Raw genomic sequence first — 21,372 nt, 5'->3', positions numbered from 1 at the left:
TTGCATGCCAGGTGTGCAGCGTATAATCATCTTCAGAAAGCAGAAGGATGAATATAGTATTCCTAGAGGACGTTTATGTTCCACGGTGCCTGTGTTGAGCTGCGTTTGTGTGTCTTGTTGGTGGAAGTCGGCAGCGGTATCACAATAACTGAGTGGGGGCAGCGGGCTGGACAGTCTGGGCTGAGGAGCACCCCGGGGGCAGGGAGTGGGGTACGGTGGGGCACCACCAGCTGGGGCTGGGGGCGGGCAGGAGCCCGTGGGGGCGGGGAGAGGGGAGCGGGCAGGAGTGGTCTGGCATGTCGGGTGTATTGCAGCGCTGCAGCCGGGGCGGCCGTTCGCATTTGGCAGTGTATATGCCAGCCCCAAGAGACCTGCAACAGCTTCGTAGCTTCAGTGCTGCAGCGTTGAACGGGTTCACTGTGCAGAAGCACGTTTGCTTACGTTCCTCAGGAAATCAAGATCAAAATCCATGTGACTGATTAGTGTTTCATAGCCTTTAAAATGTGTGGTTTTTTTTCTTCAGGTAGTGTTCTGGGTTTCTTTCCAAACATATTTCAGACAGCAAAATTACTCCGAGCACCCAGCAGTTGCTGCTGCAGTCGGTGTGCTTGGTCCTTCCCCCCTCGCCTCCCAGATGTCAGGAACCTAGGCTGCTTTTGTAACGTAGCTGCTCGGAGGCCTCTTTTAATGTGCATCTTTACACAGCTGCCTCAGCAGCGTATTTTGAGCGAGTTCCTTGATGCAGATTTTCCCATACAAGTTTCAGTTCAGTTGTTCCAATCTGTGTGTGGCTGATAACTGTACCTGTGTGGAAGGCTTAGGCAACAAATCATGGAGTTCTGCCTTTGAAGATCAAGTATCTCTTTAGTGTCAAGTGCAAGAAAATAAGTTTGGTGCCATGGGTAGAAATAGCAAGCTGCAGAGGCTGGAGGAGGAGGAATGTGGATCAGCTGCTGCTGTGATCTGGGTGTTGGTGTGGTTCACCCCGATTCGAGCCCCCCCGGGCACAGCGAGGCAGCCGTGAACTCGGTGACGGCGAGCTTTCCGAGCTCCCAGGGTTTCCAGGCATCCATGGATACAAGTGTGGTGTTTCCTCTTCTCCTGTCACCGGCTTCAGGATCCCAGGAAGGAAGTCAAACTGTTTAAGGGCAGTGTAAACCTTTTGGTCACAAAACAGCGGAAGGGGACCTCTGCTTAACAAGTTCACTATATTCTTTAACTGCAATAAGGGCAAAAATTGCAGTGCCACAACTCTAGAGGGACTGGGTAATTTATTTGCCTGTCTATTTTATATTATGTTTTTGTCCTAGTTGTGTATTTCATAGGCTGCAATAATCATGTGCTTAACTCTGGTTTGTAAGATTTTTTTTTTTTTGAAGTAGTGCTTTGTACAATTTGGAGGGTAATTCAATGTCTAGGCCTGCCAAATCGCTATTCTTTCTGTCTGTTGGCGTAGCACAAGAATGAATAAGTGGAGGCATCTGCCCAGTGGAACTATTTCATGAGCCAGGAGGGGGTAATTACTGCCCATGGACTAGGCTTCGAGTCTGGTCCTATGGTTTCAGGCTTCTGAGGCAGGCAGTCCTGTTGATTTAGGGGCCTATCTGGTTATCAAGATTAGTCTCTAAAAAAAAAAGTCATTATTTATTATTATTTTACAAATGAGCATGCCCAACATTTTGAGATGTTCCACCAGAGAAAACTGTGCAGTGCTTTAGCAAAGCATAAACCAGCAGATGCGTCAGAAGTCTGTTTCCCCTCCGCCTTCATCTTGAGCTTTCTCCTGAGACGTCCCTCTAGGGCATTGTACAGTCTCGGGAGACTCTCAAGCACACAAATGAAGTTATTAGTTCAAGACTAACCATTCAAAGAGAGTATATAAGAATGGCCTTGAGTTTGATTGGACTAAGCAGTCTCCAAGTGTGGTATGATTAATTTATTGAATAGATGGAGGTTTCCAAGCAACTTTATTTGCCAGGAACTGTAATATTTACCTTGTGTTTTCTTCTTGCCACAGCTGCAGTATGTCCAGGTGCTCTGCTTCAGCTTGCTCTTGCTGCTGAATGCAGAGTAAATTATCGTTCAGCATGTTGAGCCTGTCTGAAAATCCGTCTGCAATGGTAAGAGGTAAGAAGTGGAAAATGTCCTTAATGTTCAGGTTCCTACAAAAAGCAATGAATAATGCTTCTCTGGAAAAGTACGTATTTGCTTCTGTAGGGGAGAGATTCTAATGTAACGTCAGATCTTTGGACTTATTAGATGGAGGTATGTGATCAAAGAGCAGAAGGAACTGTAGCCGTTTCTGATCTGGGTATGGCACTATGTGAGCGGCTTTGCCCACGAGGCAGCTTAATTTCTGCCCGGTTGTCCTATGATGCTCCTCGTGGAGGAAGTGCAGGCTGTGTTGATGTTACTGGTGTTTATTCAAGAGACACGTGGATATTTTTAGGAAACTTGGAAAGAACAGCTTGTTAGTCCTTCAACTGTGGGGGTTTTTTAAACACCTTAAACTGAGTGTAACTTTTTTATTATTCAAGTAGAGCATAATAAACAGCTGCTTTCTTTAATCTGTATTGCATTGATTGTTTTACCCAGAAGTTGAGTAGAGCCACCTTTCTTTACCTGCTTTCTCTTCGCTTCTGTCTGTTAGTGCTGTTGGGGGTGTGGGGAGCTGGGCTCAACAAAGAGAAAAACATGTAATGGTACAGCTCCCTAGTATAACCTATAGCCATCAAAGCTGACACGTAAGTTTTACAGCAGCACAATAAAATCTTATTCCAGGACAACTAAACAGCAAGAAAAGAACCCCCCCCACACATGCATTCTTAGTATTTTTATTGTTTACAAATACTTTAGGAAGAAAAATCCTTATCCTTTTTTTAAAAAAGTGCTTATTAAAAATTATATGCTTATTAAAAATATCTGTATTATATCCGTATTTTAAAAAAAGACATTACCAAGAACAGAGTAACAGGTACACTGCTGGGATACATGTCATTGTCACGTGCAGTGGGCTTATGCAGTGAGTAATCTCTGGGGATCAGTCTCCTCTCTGGTAGTTGCCCTGTTGCTGCTTCGAGGATCAGGTAGTTCAAATAGCAGCACTTGACAGGATACTTAAATAACAGCAGATACCTTTTGGCTACCTTTGACAACTTTAGGTAGATTAAAAGCAGGCTGGAGGACTAGCAGATGGCTTCCTAGTGGACCAGTGTCCCCCCTGTAGGTTCCCTACAGCTGCCACGGTTGCTACCTCTTCCAAGTTGCAGATAGGTAATCTTATTAAAAGCGGATGAATGAATCTGTTACATCCAGAAAAATACCTGTCCAGTTACGGGATGAGCTTCACTTTAAGACGTTTTGCAGTATCTCTTTTCCCCTTTGGGAGAAATGCCAGTTCCCTCAGAAATAGTGTTGGAGCTCATGTTTGCTTTTCTCTCTTTGCCAACAGTGGAATTGCCACGTCCTGCCTTGTTTGACATCTGCAAGAGAAATTATTCCCAAGTCTGTGCCCAGCACTTGAAAATAGGACTCTTAATAGTTTCAGCAAAACAATATTATTCATGCGCACTCATAAAGAGCAGAGAAAAGGGTCTACACTACTAAAGTATTCATGAAGGTCTAAATCCTATCCTGTTCTTCAGGAGTTGTCTCCCATGTTCCAGTCAACTGCAGCGCTGTTGTTACGGCCTGAGCCTCTCTGCTAGCAAAGTCATTTCTGTGGCTACTGTGTAATCAAACTTTAAGTATGAATTTAATCTCCAGCTGTTTGCACTGACACTTCTCTTCTGGCGTGAGTTTTAATGGTGTAATATATACCTCGATCATCCACTCTGCCTTGAGACAGTGAGCTGTGTGCGTTTGACTGGAACCAGTGCGGTGGTCATTTCCTGATGAGTTGTCCCCACATATTTCTCTGGAGGCGTCTTATATCTGCCATTATTTTTTTCTCATTTTTTCTTCTAACGGCTTCTTTTTATCTTACTTCCATACAGTTGGACAGAGCAGTATTGAGCAGGCTGCTAAGACATATGCGATGCACATTAAGATTAAGCATCGTTCTGTTTCTGGTAGCTCTAATCAAGTTTACTGGCTATTTTATTTTTATCTGTGTGATTGCTTTGTGCTTATAAACATGTTATTGCTCAACAAATCTGTTTATAACCAGTTCTATGTGGAAGCCTTTTCAGGTTATTTTAAACCAGAAAGTTATGACCTGTACTGAAAACTAAGTGTCTTTGCTCAGTATTGTTACCATGGGTAAAATCCCATTCCTTGCTCCTCCTCTGCCTTGTGTTTGTGCTGTGGGCTGATTACCTGGCTGCCTCTCGTAGATGGTCAAGGCTGGGTGCAGTGAAGATTCAGAGGTCGTATAAACAGGTAGCAGAATAGACTGAGACAGTGAACTGAAGTCTCAACCTGAACCTATATGGGCCAGGTGTTTGCACCATCTCTTTCCATATTTTCTCTTTCACTTCTGTTCTTTGTGGAGAATTTTAAACAGAAATGTTCTGTTATCAAGTAGTGGTATGTTCTGCACAGAGCTGAGAAGTACGATTTTCTGAGACCGCAAACCTAGGCAAACAAAGAACCAGAATGGCCCATGCTGGTGTATCTCCATCCTGGAAAGACTTTACTGTTGGGTGAAGGAGACCATGGAGTAGAGTACATGCATTACTCCTCCTTCACACATGGCTTTCCATGAGCCTTCTAGCTGTTGATGCCACTGATGCATATGAGTGAGGGTATGGTGCTGACTGGTCTCTACTTGTTCCACCTGAACAACAGGTCTGATCTGGTATCTGAGTAGTTTTGCTAGCAGCCCTCTCAGTAGGGTTTACTGCAGTGAAGCCTTTGGAGCTGATACTCTGGCCTAATGTGCAGGTGGAGCAAACTTAGGTCTGCCTGTTAATAGGATGGACAAAGGGATGAAAAAAAATCTTATTAAGCCTAGTCTATTAAGGTATAGCTGGAAAAATCGGACAAGCCTTCAAGCACACTGGTTCTTCTGCAGAATGTCTGCAGGTCTACAGGTTTGTAATGCTAAGCTGTAAATTAGTTTTAGATGGAATATTTACATGGATGGATACTTTAAAATATCCTGAATTTGGGGAATAAGCAGATTGAGGCCATATGCTTCTGTGCTTGACAGTACGTGATGTATCATTGAACAGTGTGAACTCTCCAGCTGGAAGGCCTGAAAGTCCATGCACAGAGCTCTATGTTACTCTTCTGTTTAGGTAGGTCTTTGAAGAGTGGGTTTTGCTATCCAAGATCAGTCTGTGTTAGTAATGTGTATTAGTAATTCTAAAATCCTTACTAAATTTTTATTTCCATCTTTGTAGTGGAATTCTGTTAGTGAACAGGAGTGACTTGCAAGACAGCTGTTGGATCCCCTTGCAGCCTCAGAGCCACAACCATTTGGTACCGAGTCAGGATAACACTGAGATGTGCCTCCATTCTGCAAACCCAGAGTCTGTCACATACACAAAAAATTTTGGACCCTGAACCATGAAGGCAAATGCAGGTGGTCTGTACAGATAGCCTGTGAATAGTCAACAGGCACTTTTTCCAAATTGTTTGTACTTAAAAATAGAATCTTTTCCTGACAGCAGTCACAGAAACAGCAGTGCCAAGTAGTACCCATTGATCTGAGGTGGAAAAGTCGAAGCTCATCCTCAGCGTGCAGGTTAGAACCGACTAACCGGGGACTGAGTCCTGCTAAACAGCCTCCCTGAAAACTTGTGCACAGGCTTTCGAGATATCCAGTGAAGAATTTTTGTGGAACTGAGGCAGGAATTATTAGTAGAAACTGCAACTTGATTATAAACACAACATTCTCCTTCAAAAAGATATTTTTTCATTCTTGGCATAACAAGTGTTTTACGCTGTTTACAGGCAGGATCAATAAGCTGTCTATAGCATTTTTATTCAAAAGATATGAGAGAAAAGGATTAGACTTTTGAATGGGCTGTAATAAGGCAAACTTGAGTTACCTTCTTTTCCTATTTGATTTCTTTTTGTGGATTTAAATGTTCTAAGATTGCCATGAAGTGTTTTCCTCAAGGAGGGTGTTGTGTGGGGTGCCATGTAGAATATGAGGGAAAAATCTGTTAATTTGGCTAATGAGGCTGTATTCCAGTAAAATTAACCCAGCAAAATATTTCTATATAGAACACCTTGACAGGTGCTCGTTTTGTCCTAATATTTAGGGTAACTTAAATATTTGAGTGTTATAGTTTTAGTAATAAATGCTAAAACAACAAAGTAAGTTTAATTGTCCACACGGTAAAAATGCACTTGGTGTCACTTTTCTGTCCCTTCAATTTGTTTGGTCTATCGTTGATGGTTTGCTAGGTAACACTCGGCAAATTTTCAGTCTGTTATTCCTGGTGTTTTCCTATGTATTACTTTGTTTTTCTAAATGCTTCTGTATTGCAATGGGAGGAGGAACACTGGTGGTTCAGATGTACTCCGCTTCCACTGTAAGCTGGATTATCCGTATGGAGGAGGTAGGGGAGGGTAAAGCGGTGGGAGGAGGTGGGCTAGCACACGTCCAGGGCGTAGGAATGGGGCTGGGGCTGCTGCTTGCTCGGGAGCACTCCTCATAGGAAGCACTTCTAATAGGAATTATTTTGCTAAATCTCAAAAATAGAATTTTATTTATCAGATTTATTGTGGACTGGACAGTATAATCCACTAATAATATTTTAAAAAGGCCGTATAGCTTTTTTGTGCCTTGTTGCGGGAAGCATAAGGAGAATTATTAAAAGTTCACGCTCTAGCGAATACCACTCTTGCAGATGAACAAGGACTAGGAAGATGCTTGCAAAAGCTCAAGACTAATCCGATAACCTGCCATGGTGATACAACACTTAGTTTCCGCTTTAATAGCAAAAGATTCATTGAGCAAAGAAAAAAACATCCGACTTTTCCTCGTTAAGCAGATCTGTAGGAAAATACCCAACACTATACATGAGCAAAGTGTTATTTAAAAGTAACAACAGATTACTGTGGTGCCTGTGCATAAACACATGCACATGCATGTGTGCGTGAAAATATGTAACATCAGAATCACACCCACCCACCCCACTTCAGAAGGGGTTTCACCAAAGTGTTGTGCAAAGATACAAATACTTTCCTGCTTGTGGAAATAACTCTCCATCTATATTCAGCTTTTTTCAGCCCCATTGCATTGCCTGAATTTTAAGCAGACTAGCAGGTCGCTTCCCCCTGGAGATCTCAGATCGATGACCCTCCGTATTCTCACAGGATGAATGAGAATCGCTGGTGTTAATAATTACTGTTTTGTAGTGTCCTGGTCCAATTTTGAATTGCTGATCGTGATGGAAAGCACGTATGCTATTTCCGCCAGCAAACTCTGACACCGTCCCATTAACCATGTTGAAAAATGCATGTGAGGGGCTGTGTTTCTGCATGCCTCGTCACAGCGGCACTAGGGGATTGTACCACGTTGGTTTGAGCAGTTTTTTTTTCCAGCTACGGTTTGCATTTAATTTAGTGTCTGAGCTCTGAAACTTTCTTCTGAATGATAGCAACTGACTGGTTCATCAGCCGTGTGATGAAAAGGCTCGTGTTAGTTGTCCCCGTCAGATGCAGCACACAGGAAAAATCTTGTTCCTCCTGTGTCCAGTAGCAGTCTGGGAACTGGCTGAGAGAAAGTAAGTCATTTTCGGAGAACAGCAAATCTATCTGTAGGTGCCGCAGAGTATTCCTGGGAGTCCTGATGCTACAAACACACGCTTCCATAACGTGAAAAACCTTTGTGTTAGACATGCCAGCTCCTGTGGTTACATGGGGTTGCTATGCTTAGTAAGGTACATAGTGTTTTTACTCTTTAATCATACTCCTTATATCTTGTTTCCTTTGCTTAGCAGTTTTATAATATAGGAAAATTGCAGGCAGGTAGCATTGCTTGAATGGTACACCTCTCCTTGCTTCAGAGCACAGCAAAGCCAAGTTGAGATTTGAGCTGAATGTAAAAGCTTAATGCCTGTAAGAGCTTCTTTCCTATATTCTATACTTTGTGCACATATTTATTATATACAGTTTTTAGGTGTTTTGAATTTAAACTTTCTAAAGCATGTGTTTTTAATTTATATATTTTCCTCAGAAAGCAGAGCGATCCATGATACCGAATATTTGCTTGGACCACTACAAGGTTTTTTCAGCCCTGCAGCCAGCAGGAGTATGCCATGAATACATGCTGTAGCAGTGATGGTGTGCACGAACGGTGTATATGCTAGCGGTTGGGTTGGGCATCATCTGGTCTCAACTGGGTGGAAAACTAGGACCCTGTCTAAAACGTGGAACAAGAATTTAGTAACAAAAATTAATTGTAGCTCTGGTTCCTGTCAAGTAACTGTACCCCAAAACTCCCAAATAATGGATGCTCCCACAGTCTGTGTGCTTCTGAGGTATTTTCATGCAAACCTGGGGACTTCAGCTTTGTATTTTGTCCTAGTCTAATGCATTGCCAGCTGTAGCAGATAAACTGGGAGGTGTCGTTCAGTTTTTTTAGAGTGCCTACCCTCGGATTGCTGTCTGGTATATTTAAAGGTCAAAAATACAAATGATGACACACAGAACAAAGGCATTTAATATCTTGCAACTGTCTATGCTAGATATTTATTTTGTATTGCCAAGCAGAAAGAACAGAAACATACTGACTGATTTTTACCAGGACGATAATCAGACATCCACCAGTAAACAAGAGTGTAGGCCAGAGGAAAGCAAAGAGGAGGCCTTTGAGGGGATAAAGTCTGCTTAAAATGACGTTTGTCTGTGTTCCTCCTGGGTCATAGTAGCATGGGAAGGTCTGATACCTTTTGAAATTGCTTGCAATCGTTTCTATTCGCGTTTTCACTTCTTTGGGGTTCTCAGAGTTGCCTGGGATGTAGGAGCACTGGAATAAAAAATGAAGTTGATTCATTAGAGCAGGTACTTCACTATAAATCCTGCATTAGAGTAAGATTGAGTAAAACTAATGTGCGGGTACTGACAAAGACTTTTGTAGCTTGGATAGCATCTCTGGAGACTCTTGTCTGTCCTGCATCTGTAACCCATTTGCCATGTTCCTCTGCTGCATGTCTATGTGTCTGTGCCCCAGTTTTGCAGACTTGCATGTTGATGTAATGTCATTGGAAACCAATAAAACATATTGTGTGCTCAAAGCTAAATGGTACACTCTGGGACCATACTTTTATTAGTACGCTACCAAGCTCTGATTTCTAGGCACTACCGTGGTAGAAATGTATTGGTCACGCAGAAACTCACGGCGGGGCTATCCAGAAGATGACCACCGGCAGCAGAGGAAGGGCTGCCTCTGATCATGCTTTCAAAGTTGATGCTTAGCCAGGCCGTTTGCTGTGGATATTGAAAGATGCTGAAGGTTGCTGAAGTAAGCAACCTGGGAATGGTAGGAGTGCGTTGGATAACAAAGTCACATCACTGTGTGCCTCTGGTCATAATAGGTAGAAAAACATGAGGAAGATGCAGCAGTTGCAAGCTTCCTCCCTGTCCTCTTAACAAAGCAGTTGTTTTTGTGGCCTATAGTAATAATGCAAAATTAATTAGTCTTCAGTGGAAATACTAACTATTAATAAGACTTTGAAGCAACTCATCAGGTTTTTTCTACAATATTATTTCACATAATAATGCCTCAATGTTTTAATCAAGCTGGAAACTGGCCAAGGCAGAAAGGGGACGGTTTCTGACCTGGAGACTTGCAGTTGAGGTAGTGCAAACAGTAGGTGGGAAGGGAAGTGAAATCATTTTTTATCCACTAGATGCCACTTCACCTTGCTGGAAACAGGACTCTTGTTTCAATTTACAGTGGGTAACTTCTGCTATTTTATGTTATCAGGACTGTCGTGTGTGAAGCTCTGATTTATATAAACATGTTTTTGGGGATGAGCACTGCAAATGCAGGCACGTATGCTGGTTTGGATTCTGGAAGTGCTTCAGTCTTGGGCATCCGAGATCTAAATATCACTTCATGCCCCTGTTAGAGTGCTGAAATAAGAACCCTGAAGTCTTGGTGCTTTAGGAAGGAGCTGGACCTGACCTTCATTTGGACAATGTTCCTACAGGAACGCTCCCTCACTTGGCGATGCGAGGGAGCAGGCTTATACAATGTTTGACTCTGCGCTCATTCCCAAGCAGAAACATTGGCAGCAATGGAAGAGTAACGCGCTGCTCTCCTCCTCCCCGGTCCTCCCGTACGTCCCGATGCCAAGCAAGCACAGGGCACACAGTTTGGGACCAGCTGCCCCTCTGCCCAAGGGACCAGTACTGCGATACCGAGTGCCTCTGCCTTCAGCACCACTGAAGGTTCGTCTCCATGAATCCTGGTTTCTGCCGCCATGCTGGCTAGAAACAGTTTCAGACCAAACCAAGGACGAACCAGTTTTCAGGGTGCTCATCTTCCAAAATTGCTGGTTTGTTTTTCCTTTCTGTCTGTGTGTTGTGTCCCCAAAGGCATCTTCATCTCTTCTTTCTCCCTGTTTTATTTCCTGCTTCACCTCACCCACTTCTGGAATGGAAGTGAGTTGGGGATTTGTGCTCTTGCTTAGGGCAGTATTTAACTTCAGGCCTCTGCTGTGGTAGTTCAGCAAGCTACTGAGCAAACCACAGGTTATAAGTGATTTCTCAGCATTGTGCTTCAACTTGTAGAGGCTTATGTATATTTGAATGCTGGTAAATGTTTAATACTCATTTTCATTTCGTATGACTGCTTCACAAGTATCACCTTAGTGTTTGATGTAATGTTTAATGTAAGTTCCAAAAATGTTTAATTTCTTGAAAAATTTAAAACTACCTTGGTTTAAACACAAACATTAACATGTAAAAGATTAGCAGCTCCTTCTACTCTTACTCTAATACCTAGTTTAAAAACAGACATGCTCCTCCCACCCCCACATGCCCTCTGGAATCAAAGATGTTAGAGGCCAGCAGAGACTGATCTGTTGAGTTTATATTGCAGGTACCTTAGGATTTCTTTCCAGTGTATCTTCAGTCTGATACAACATAACTTCCTGTCCTGAGGCTGTCAGATTAACCCACACCTGTAGACAAGGGTAGTGAAAGACACTCTCATCCTCCGAGTCTTCATTTTGTGAGCAGTGGACTTTGTCCTTGATGGTGGCTTTGAGCACCTTGCACACAGTTTCTGCTGTCCAAACGCTACAAAAACAAAACAAAATATATCTCTTCAGTGCTTTGGCAGCATTCGTTAGGGGTCACGTGCTGGAGATCCATCTACATGTGCCAGTTGTGAGCAGGAGCGCGGAAGGAGTTTGCGGGTGCTGGCGTGGGGACCTCTGCCTGCTCCAGGCAGGTGGCTGTGCCCGGAGGAGGGCTGCCGTGAGCAAGCAGCGCAGCAGAGGACTTACAGGTTTTGTTTGTCGTTCATTCTGTCGTGGCAAAACTAGGTTCTAACCTCACAAGTACTTTGTTTCAGGTGTTATTCATGAAAAATGGCTACGGATTTTAATGTTTGGTAGTAAATACCTGAAAGTGCAGTACACAGGTAGAACTTGACCTCTTATTTTCTGAAACCAGGCCTAGCACAGTACAGCTTTTGATGCCTCAAACATTTTGGCTAATTCTGTTCAGTAAACTTCAAATTCTATAGTTACCATGCTTTTTTCCCCTCTTTATTAAAAGGACCATTTGCACAAATAAAAGCAGGATTTTGGCTGGCAGAAGTTCACTTGTTGCTTCTTTGAAGACTTACTCATTTGTTACTGATGTAGCACGCTTTTGCTTCCAGCATACATTTTGATGGCATAAAAAGCAGAGGAATAGTCAAGAGCATGTCCATTCTGAAACAAATCTCTTTATGTGCAGATGTGTTTTGTAATGTAATCAGGAGGATGGAAAATATCCTCTGTTTTAAAAATAATGGTTTCCAGATCTTAGAGCAAGGCTTTCAACAGCTTTTTTTTAAATGTGTTACTGAACTTCCCTAACGATGATGCTGTCAGTTAGGAACTTCGTGGCTTTCACAAGGCTGGAGACTGGCTGCTCAAAATTTCATGAGATAAAAGATAACATTTATACATGTCAAAGTATAAGCCTGCTGACTTTGAGCTTAAAAGTGCTCTTAGACAGAGGAGTGAAGTGTGTGTACTTGCTTTCCCTATCAAGGGGAAAACCTCCAAGGCTGAAAAGGGTGAGCTGCTGGAGTTTGAGCTGCAGTGCCAGGGCGTGCACGGTTTCACGACGCTGGTTCTTTGCAAATTGATTTTGTGTGTGGAGGGGAAGCTTGCAAAATGACATAAAACGTGGGTAGCACTAGCTTTTTCAGCATTCAGTGTGTTCTGCAATGTTTGCAGCGGGCTGGGCTGTTGAAGGTCCCAGTATCTCATGAAGGTTGATTGGAGGCTTACTATGAATACCATGAGTTCTGCTGCTGAAGCCATTCATACTTTATTTTTTTTAAAAAAAAGAAAATCTAAAAATCTAAAAACTATTTTTTGCCTTTACACCTTCATAAAAGCTTTAGCTTTTCATTATTGGTCTCTGTTTTTTGTGGATTTTTTTTCTATACTAAATGCTTTGTTTCTGTCTGCTCTGGTCGTAGCCCTGAGAATGCTCAGTGCCTCTTTCTTGCCCTTACCTATGACTGCCTGATCTCTTCTTAGTTCCCCCTCTTCTTGTCCCTTTCTTCTGTCTTTAAATTCTTGTGAGCTCTTCAAGAACATACCATTTAGTTATTCTGCAGTGTATCTAACATTTTCTGGCACTATTTCATAATTATATTCTATGCTGACAGCAAAAAAACAGTTTTGTATTTATAAAGAAATGAGTGTCATCACCTTTTAGTGTAGGATGGCACAATCGTGATCCCGATGAAGAAGTACATCATCATGGAGCATGCGACCATTCCTAGTCCCAGGCACAGGGCTCTCGTCTCCCCTCGCTTCTGCGCCGTCACTAGCTTTTTTCCCAGCATGATTTAGAGTCATGAAACCTGAAATCTCTGATTCTGGATTAAAATAGGAGGGAAAAAACAGGGAAAATATGTTTCTGAAATATTATGTATTCTATTGAGGAACAATCCCATTTCTGAACAAACCACAACTTAAATGCTATTGACTTTTCTTCCCCCTCTCCTGCCCCCCCCCCCCCCCCCCCCCGGGAAACCTGTGTTTTTACTTCCTGATACTTATTGTACACTATGGTTTAGCCTTTTTTTCTATTTTTTTTTAGTTTATTTTGTATTACTTGTCTGAAGTGAGAGATGTGCTGGTAGGTATTGGTAGAGGCTGCATGAGGGAAAAATCCTTCCATAGTGGAGTCCATGTTATACTACCTATTCTCTTCTGGGTTAGTCTGAAATGTGGTGGTATTATACAAAAGGGCTGCAATAATTTAAAATTTAGTATTAGCTGCCCAGTTCTGAATTCTCCATGCTCCTCGTTTGGCCTTGTCCCTTCTGGGATGCTTAACACTTGTACAACCAAGTAGTGGAGAAAAGCTGCATTTTCTTGACATGAGAAGCATGATACCGCTAAACACAGCTGAACAGGGTTGGAAAACACAGCAGTAAAGGCTGCTATTTTTTCGTCATTAGCATTTGATCCTGGCTGGCACTAGCAGAGGGGTATAAGGTGCTAGGGAGTCTGCTGCCGTAGCGGTGGGGAGCTCGCAGGCTGCGCTGGCCGAGTCCAAGCTCCGGAGCTCCTGCCGCCTCCCCCTGCTACGTGGGGGTTTAAATGATGCTCTTGCTGACACCGAAGCTAATTGCTTTAAAGCTGTGGCAAAGAAGAGCTGAAAATAATTACCAGGAATCCATATGCCATTAAATCAGTATGACTGATGTACTGGTTTTCTAGAGAAACGAGATGCAGACCAATCACCCAAAGTTCAACCCGTCAGCAGGGCCCGCGCTCCCCTGGCAGCGGCACCAAAGCACTACTTTAATGACAGTATGTGCAAGGCACTGGTGCACAGGAATGAGGCTTTTTTGGGAGACGAAAGGAAAGCAGATTGGAAGGATAAAGGGAAAATGTGTTGCATACACACCAGAGCAGGTGTCGGTCCTGTTTTCATGTGTAGAAGGGTTGGGCACAGCTCTAATGCCGTGATCGGGTGCATTCTCAGGATTTCAGCTTCAGGTGTGTGCAGCTATTTAGTGTTTATTCTTACTACCTGGCCTGCAGTACTGCATGGTACTTTTCCTAATCCACCTGTCTGCCAAGCAACTGAGCAAATACCGACACTTAAATTTAGATACAGTGTGAGATAAGCACATGCCTAAGCTGACAGATGTGCTCTTCTGGTTAAAAATGAGGCCTTCTCCAACTGTCCCAGACCGGCAAAGCTGCAAAATATTACTTCCAAACAAACACCCCCCCCCCCGACTTGCTAGAGAAAGCCTAAGTTTGGTGAAAGAGGAGACTTAAAAATAAATAAAACCAAGCTCTGGAATGAAAGAATGTGAGTGTAATTTGAACATTGCTCTCTTCTCCCATTGATTCTCAGTTTTCCAATGGTGGAAGTGCCTTGCTCTGTGTTAAATGGCCAAAAGAAAAAACCTCTGGACAATGCGAAAGTTCATAGACTGATGTTATCACACCAGAACTTGCAAGTGTTTGTAACAGTAAAAATATAAAAGTATGTGGACAGTAAAATCAGCTTGTGCAGCTTAGCAAACCTGGGGGTTAGTTACATACATTTTTGGCAAAATATATATTTAAAGTAGATAGGAGAACTGCAAATATAATATCAAAAAAGAAAAGATGTTTTGAGGCCTCCCTAGGAATAGGAGTTACTGTTGTTGGAACAGTGAATTTTGTCCAGTTCCACATTTAATTCCACTTTAAGTAAAACATCGGGCTGCCCTGTGATTTTTGCTTACAGCAGTTTGAAGGGAATCATTTCTCTGATCATGTATAATTCACTGACATTGCAGGAGGCGCTTTCAACTGCCGATTGCTGTATAACGAACCGTACCTGCTTACTGGCATTTGAGTTTTGTGCAGAAGCTCCGTGCAGCCATGTGAGCTAATGCCCTTAAATAAGCCTGCGTTGTGTTTTGCTTGGTTGTGGGGCTATGAATAAACATCTGGCATCAAGCACTGTCAGTGTCGTCACTCTGTGCATGCATACTGGTGCATGGTTGCCCATGCACCCCGAGGAAACGTTGCAGAGGAGTAAATGCTAGCAAGTATTGTTGCATGGAAACTTCTGTCCTTTTTCTTTTTTGTAGAAGAAATGGAAACAGCATTTTCAAGAAACAAAGAATTCCAAAGTACCTAAAATACTGGAACATTGCACAACACCGCACTTGAAGTCCAGTTGGTATTGAACTGTGTCTGCAGTATATGACTCTTGTTTAGCTCTTGTATGGCTTGGTCAGAGGGGAAAATGGAATAAAATAATAGAGAATATTATCTGCCCTGGAGCGTGGACCCAGGGACCATATGGTAGTTGAGTTAGTTCCTCACAACACAGTGGGGATCTAATGATGGACAGCTGAGACCCTGCTTCATTTTCCAGAAATTCTTGCATAGGGCAATGACGGTTCATCTGCAGTCAGTAGTCTGGGAAAATGCAAAAGTGTGCGCTGGTGCTGCCAACATGACGCGAGGGAAACTCCTCCCAGTGCTCTAGTACTGCTTATCTCTGTACTCCAGAAGAACTGTCATGTTTCCATAGCTGCCCCAGTTATGCTGAGAAATATCTCATTGTATGGAAAACCAAGAGCTGTGGGACCATTAACCAAAGAGTTGATAAGAACTGTGGTTGGCCCCGCAGTCTGCTGGGAGGTCATCCACACGTGCAGCCGAGGTACCAGTCAGCTCATCCTGCCTGATCATAAACTGCCAGACTGCCTCTGCAAGAAAGTAATCGCTCCTATGTGAAAACTGGAGAGGAAGGTGGTCAAGTGGTTTTCCCCAAAGCACACCCGCGGCGTTTCCCACGCTGGCGCCCGACGGGCTGCCTGGCCCTGGCGCTCAGTGCGGGCTGCTGGGCGCTCCTGCTTCTCCCGATTCCCCAGTTCATCAGATGTCTGCTCCACTCCGGAGTGAATAAGGACATATGAATTATGCAGGGAATGTTAACAAGGAAGACTGGTCTAAAAATACCTCGCGGAGTGCTTCTATAAACACAGAAAATAACCGCCTAGGTCTGCAGGCAGGGTAAATCGGAGATGCTCACGTCACTGTTGTGTTGCTGCACCAGATTAGCTGTAACCGTGGTCCCTAAAACTGAAACGCACGCTTTCTGGGGCATTTTTGAGGCTTTCAAAGTGAGTGAGAAGACTAGCAAAATCTGTAACGCTAATCAATCTGTATGCAGAATTACATTGGAGGAAACCCAGGAATGTAATGGGGAAGGAAGTCAGTGAGCCACTACATGTATATATGTATTTTTTACTTCCTTTCATATGTAGATATTCTTATGTTCTTGTATGCTGAAAGCCCTGTATTGTCTGCTGTTAGAGACAAATGAATCCTATGTGTATACAGAAAAACATGTTTATATGGAATGTAATTTCCCCACAGTCTTCAAAAAGTTAATTTTGTCAGATTATAAATTCTTCTTTTCTGTTTCCAGCCCCATGAATGTACGTTAAGAGGACTGTCGAAGGAGCTCATTTAATGATTTTGTCAGAGGAAACAATTTTTGAAAAAGAGACATTGCAAAGGAGTCAGTTGGTCCAGGAAGTCTTAGACTGTATTTGAATGCGAAGATGTTCAAGTGAGTACCATGGACTTCAGTCCTGCTTCAAGGGCAAATCTAAATGCATCTTCTGCACTGAAGATTGCAGGGTGCCTCCATAATTATTAGGAAAATATAAGCTCCAAATCTTTTCATAATGTCCCCGCTCCCTAATCTTTTTCCTCAGTCTAGTTAAATTATACAGTACATTAGCTGTGCAATTTCAGTGCATAATCACTGCATTGACAGCTGCTGGTGATAATCCTAGGGTTGCCATCTGCTGTGGCTTGGAAGCAAGGACCCCGTTTTGATTAGGAGGTGTTTTATACTTGGTGGGAAGCTTCTGCCTGCCTCTGCCGCCTCTCAAGGAGTTTCTAGCTCTGTGACCTCTAGTGCTAGTGCCCAGGGGACCTGTCTCTGGCCACCCCGGGGTGCAGGAGCATGCAGGGGTATTGGTAGCACTCATGTGTGCATCTCCTTGCTTTCTCATATCCAGTGTCAACTTATTAATCACCCAATTTTCTTCTTCCTGAAACGCCCTAGCGCAGGCCCCACATGAGTCACGGTTTCTGCTGTGTGTGTGAGAAGAGCATCGTGTGTGTTGCCGCGTTGTTGGCCAGACACGGCATATGGGAACCAGGGGGCAACAGAATTTGAGACCCATGAATGCATGTTCTGTGCTGGATATGCCCCTGCAGCAGAGCTGCCCAGTTCACGTGTTTACTAGAGTCCCTGAGGAAATTGGTCTGATCGCTCACGTTTGCTCACTTTTCATGTGCACTTTAACAGGGTTTCAGTCCCATCCTTCCCCATTTTTATTCTACTGCCTGTTTTTTTTAATTACAAAACACAACACAATTACACTTATTTTATGAAATATACTGTGTCAGTTTGCATTATTAAAGAATGTGATGCTAGAGAGTGGACTACAGAAATTAGCTTTTGTTTGTTTAAAACCCATGCAGTTGCTTGAGTACTTCTAAGATAGCTTTTAAACCTGGTTTTTCTTACTTAAAAAAAATTACTTAATATTTCTGAAATATTCCTACAGTGCTGCTTTGGATTCAGCGTAGTGTAGGACTGCGTGCAGTTAACCCATCCAGGAGCGGGTTTCGAGGAAGCCTGGTTCCCATGTAACTGTGACTGGAGACGGCCGAGCACGGCCCCGAGACGGCTGGACACCCGGCGCTGCAGGTCTCCAGAAAGTACAGGCGCACTTGCCATTAGCCTAAATAAAAGCTCTGCTGCTTCAAGGGCTGCAAATTCCCCAGATTCTGTTGTTTGTAAAAGTATTACCCTAATCTGTGCTTAATAATTATGAGGAATTACCAGACTGCATCCCAATTCACCAGCTACAGAGCCGAGCACACCTCACCTTCTTTTCCCTGGCAAGGTTTTGCTCTGGGTTTCCAGCGTAGTGCTGCGTGTGTAGGAAGACTGTTGCTTCTAGAAATACTGTACTCCCCCGAGACCAAAGCTGTTGCATGCTCCCAAGGAAAAACACTTGCTTAGGATGGTACTTACTGTTTCTGATGCAAAACTGCTTTCTCGGAGCCTTTGCTGATGAAGGAGCTTCTGTGAGGTGGCTGACTTGGGGTAAAATCCTCCTGTCGGAGTGGCGGAGCTCAGAGCTCCAAGCGTTTCGTCTTGTTTTTCTCTTTCCTCTACTTCTCTGGGTTTGCTTTGCTGTGGCTGAACTCTTAACTTAGTTCTACTAGGAAGTTTTCTGTAACCATAAATGGTAAGGTATGAAAGAGTGCTGTCCTTTTTGAGATTAATTGCTGAAAACCAGGAAGCTGCAACTCTAGGACCAACTGCAGCTGAAGGGACTGTTTTATGGGTTTTTTTATGGTCTGTGTATTTGTGTGTGGGTGTCTTTTTTTTTTCTTTCTCTTTTTCCTTTTTTTTTTTTTTTTTTTTTCCTTTCCACTAGGGTCCTTTACCACATATCTCATATCCCAGTGGGTTTGCCGTAAGTTGCTGCCCTGCTCCTTTGGCACAGCTGTAGCTTGAAAAGGTGCCAGCCCTTCTGGGTAAGCTTTAAGGAAGCGACTGTATCAATGACAGAAGGTTTCCCCCGCTTCCCCCCCAGAGGGGCTGCAAAGGAGACATGTTGTGTCCTGCAGGGTATCAGGCCAAAGGGATGCAGCGCTGGGCAGACTGCAGAGAGGATGCGAATAGTAGAGTGCACTGGAGAAGATGTGGCAGGACAGGCTGGGAAACACTGAGCAGAGGGCAGGAAAGGAAAACAAGGGATTTCATGATTAAAAAATATATTGTGTGAATGTGTGCGTGCTTATGTATGTGTATATACATATCTGTAAATATCTATGTGCATGTGTGTATTTTTTTTCCCCCTTTTCATAAGCCTTACCTAGCACCTCGATGTGAAGCTGGGTGACTTGAGGCTGGAGTGGAATGAGCACAGGTCCTCGGGAGCTTCAGGACTTTGCTTGTTCGTTCCTGTCGGACCAAGAGAGCTCACGCCTTCAGATCATTCCTGCTCCCGAGGATCCCGGTTTGCTTCCTGGAAGCGCTGGCAGTTGCAGAGCGAGGAGAGGGGCAGCGCTGGCGGAGGGCCGTGGCTGGAAAGCCCGGCACGGTGCGCATCTCCCTCGCCAGCCGACGGGCGCCTCTGCACGGGTGGTTCGGTGGCACAGGAGGGCCGTTTCCAGTGCAGGGTAGCTGCAACAGCGCCAGCTCAACGCAGCTGCAAAGCACAGCTGCGAAGCTTAACTGCAGAATAAACTGTGTGCTGTTGTGGCTGAACTAGCGTCGGTACTCAAGAGAGCTCATCTAAAATGAGCTCAAATAATACCTTGGTCTCCCTTTGGCTCCTGCAGTAGAGACTTTGTGGTTTATATTTAAAAGTAAAGGAGCTGTCTCCTCCTAAATCTCCTCCTTCATCCTCCCCTGGTAACAATAATCCAGAGCAATGTGGCATGTATCTAGTAAGTATAGGTGACAACTAAGTTATATGGGAAATACTGGGTATTGCTGGTAGATGCCTTGTAGCAGTACAGGATGCCCAGCGCTGTTGGCTTTCTTGCAGGAGAGTAAGTTGTGTGATGCTCTGGTGCTGATGGTCTGAAAACTGGATGCTTTAGTCCAAAGGGAAGCAACAGACTGACACAGTGAAGTTTTCATTATGTGAAATACCTAGTATGAGCAGTAGTGAACCTTGCTTCCTCTCTGAGCTTTTCCAATATTCCTCCACTTTCAGCTGGGGAGGCAGTCAGGGAAGGCTGTTTGGCAAGAGTGGAAGGTGTTTTTCTTTTGAAGATCTGAGTGATTGCTCAGAGAAACACTTGACCAGTGATGCTGATTCTTAGTATTAGTACCTAAGCCATTAACAGCCATGTATAATTGCCATGTTTTCCCTAGTTTTGATGAGTTTGGAACAAATGGGTAATGGGAACGTGGCTGTGTACATCAGAGCTTTTTGGATGAGAGCCGAGAATTCATCATGCTCAAGGTATGTATATGGTCCAGCGTGCTCCTGTGAAAAGAAAAGAAAATGGGGTTCTGGGACATGTGAACAGATGACTGCTATTGGGGAGGTTCAGAGAGGAGCTAAACGACTTTTCTTGAGAGAAAGAAAGGGCAACCCTTTTATTAGCAGACTAAAGGAACTGACACGAGTTTATCCAGCAAAAGCCTTAAGAATGCTCTGCTCTTCGAAAGCAAGGGTAGGATCCTTTCCACCCTGCTTTAGATACCTAGTAATTATCTGTCTCGGCTTACGCTGATCTTCCAGGCTTTATTTGGAGTGAAAGATTAGCAGTTGGCATGTTCAGAAAGTACATGCTGTCTGAAGATAACAGATGAATCTCCCCTGAAAGTCCCTTTCCTATTATTATTGATGCAGAAGAGAGCACGTAAAGCTAGCTTGGATTTAGATAACTGTCTGTTAGACACTTAACTTTAAGTAAGATAAAGCCTGTTTCTGTCATATAGATTGGACAGATTTATGATTATACTTGCTTTTTAAAATTTGAGAAGTGATGTAGCAAAATCTTAGGAATGAAACTTGAAGTTGGAAAGATTGCCCTATGAACAGAACTTGAAGTTGGAAAGATTGCCCTATGAACAGAAGTTACTTCTAGCTAAAACCTTCACCTGTTTGCTGGAGTTTTCCATTGTCACTTGCTGTTCAGAAAAACAAGACTGGGTATTTCAAAGATGTATGCTCTGGTTCAGGCAGAAGTTGTGCCTTTAAGGAGGAATATATTAGGAATGATATTTTTGGATTGTGCAATTACGGAGTAAGAGTCGAAAACACAGTAACTTCTGCTGACTGTGAAATTCCTGAGTCTCTGACTCTGGCTGTCTCTGCTGCCTCCTCTCTTTAATTCCAGTGACCGCGGTACCCTGTGAGCAATCCGATCTGACCCTGCGGGTCTGAGAGCCTTTTGGAAATAGGGGTTTCTAGCCAGCGTTTTGCAGGATACAAAAGCTTTGCAAAGCTTTCCAGGCTTTGCTTGGTGGGTTGTATTTGATCCCTGGCTGGAATTTGGAAGTGCAAAGGGAAGAAAAACAATGTCATGGGTGGGCTTTCCTGGACCTCTGATACTGATTTTTCAAATCTGAACAAGTTTCCTGTCATTCTTTTGCTTCCCTCTTACTTTATTCCAATGTATGAAACCCTTTGGCTCAGGCTAAAAAAACAAAAGGAAA

At 43.5% G+C, this 21,372-nt stretch overlaps 2 protein-coding genes across 2 annotated transcripts in view; one reads left to right on the top strand and one right to left on the bottom strand.

The window, feature by feature from the left end:
* KCNIP1 (potassium voltage-gated channel interacting protein 1) overlaps positions 1-21,372 on the top strand; it is a 452,168-nt gene that overhangs the window by 29,351 nt on the left and 401,445 nt on the right. The window lies entirely within an intron of this gene.
* On the bottom strand, positions 8,618-18,468 carry KCNMB1 (potassium calcium-activated channel subfamily M regulatory beta subunit 1). Its single transcript, XM_026098462.2, has 4 exons — positions 18,220-18,468; positions 12,843-13,012; positions 11,010-11,205; positions 8,618-8,926 (listed from the first exon to the last, which is right to left on the bottom strand). Exons 2-4 carry the CDS (start codon positions 12,977-12,979, stop codon positions 8,642-8,644), a joined length of 618 nt encoding a protein of 205 aa, XP_025954247.2. The 5' UTR covers positions 12,980-13,012; positions 18,220-18,468; the 3' UTR covers positions 8,618-8,641.

This window comes from Dromaius novaehollandiae, chromosome 15 (assembly GCF_036370855.1).
Source record: "Dromaius novaehollandiae isolate bDroNov1 chromosome 15, bDroNov1.hap1, whole genome shotgun sequence".
NCBI lineage: Eukaryota > Metazoa > Chordata > Aves > Casuariiformes > Dromaiidae > Dromaius > Dromaius novaehollandiae.
The sequence above is the reverse complement of the archived record's forward strand: the minus strand, read 5'-3'. Positions and strand labels throughout refer to the sequence as shown.

Bases quoted from the DNA above. Each gene is read 5' to 3' on its own strand.
- KCNMB1 (XM_026098462.2), bottom strand. From the start codon at position 12,979: ATGCTGGGAAAAAAGCTAGTGACGGCGCAGAAGCGAGGGGAGACGAGA. The intron at 11,206-12,842 runs GTGATGACACTC...TTGTTTTTGTAG, and splicing joins GTGCCATCCTACACTAAAAG to CGTTTGGACAGCAGAAACTG. The intron at 8,927-11,009 runs GTACCTGCAATA...TTTTTATTCCAG, and splicing joins CACTGGAAAGAAATCCTAAG to TGCTCCTACATCCCAGGCAA.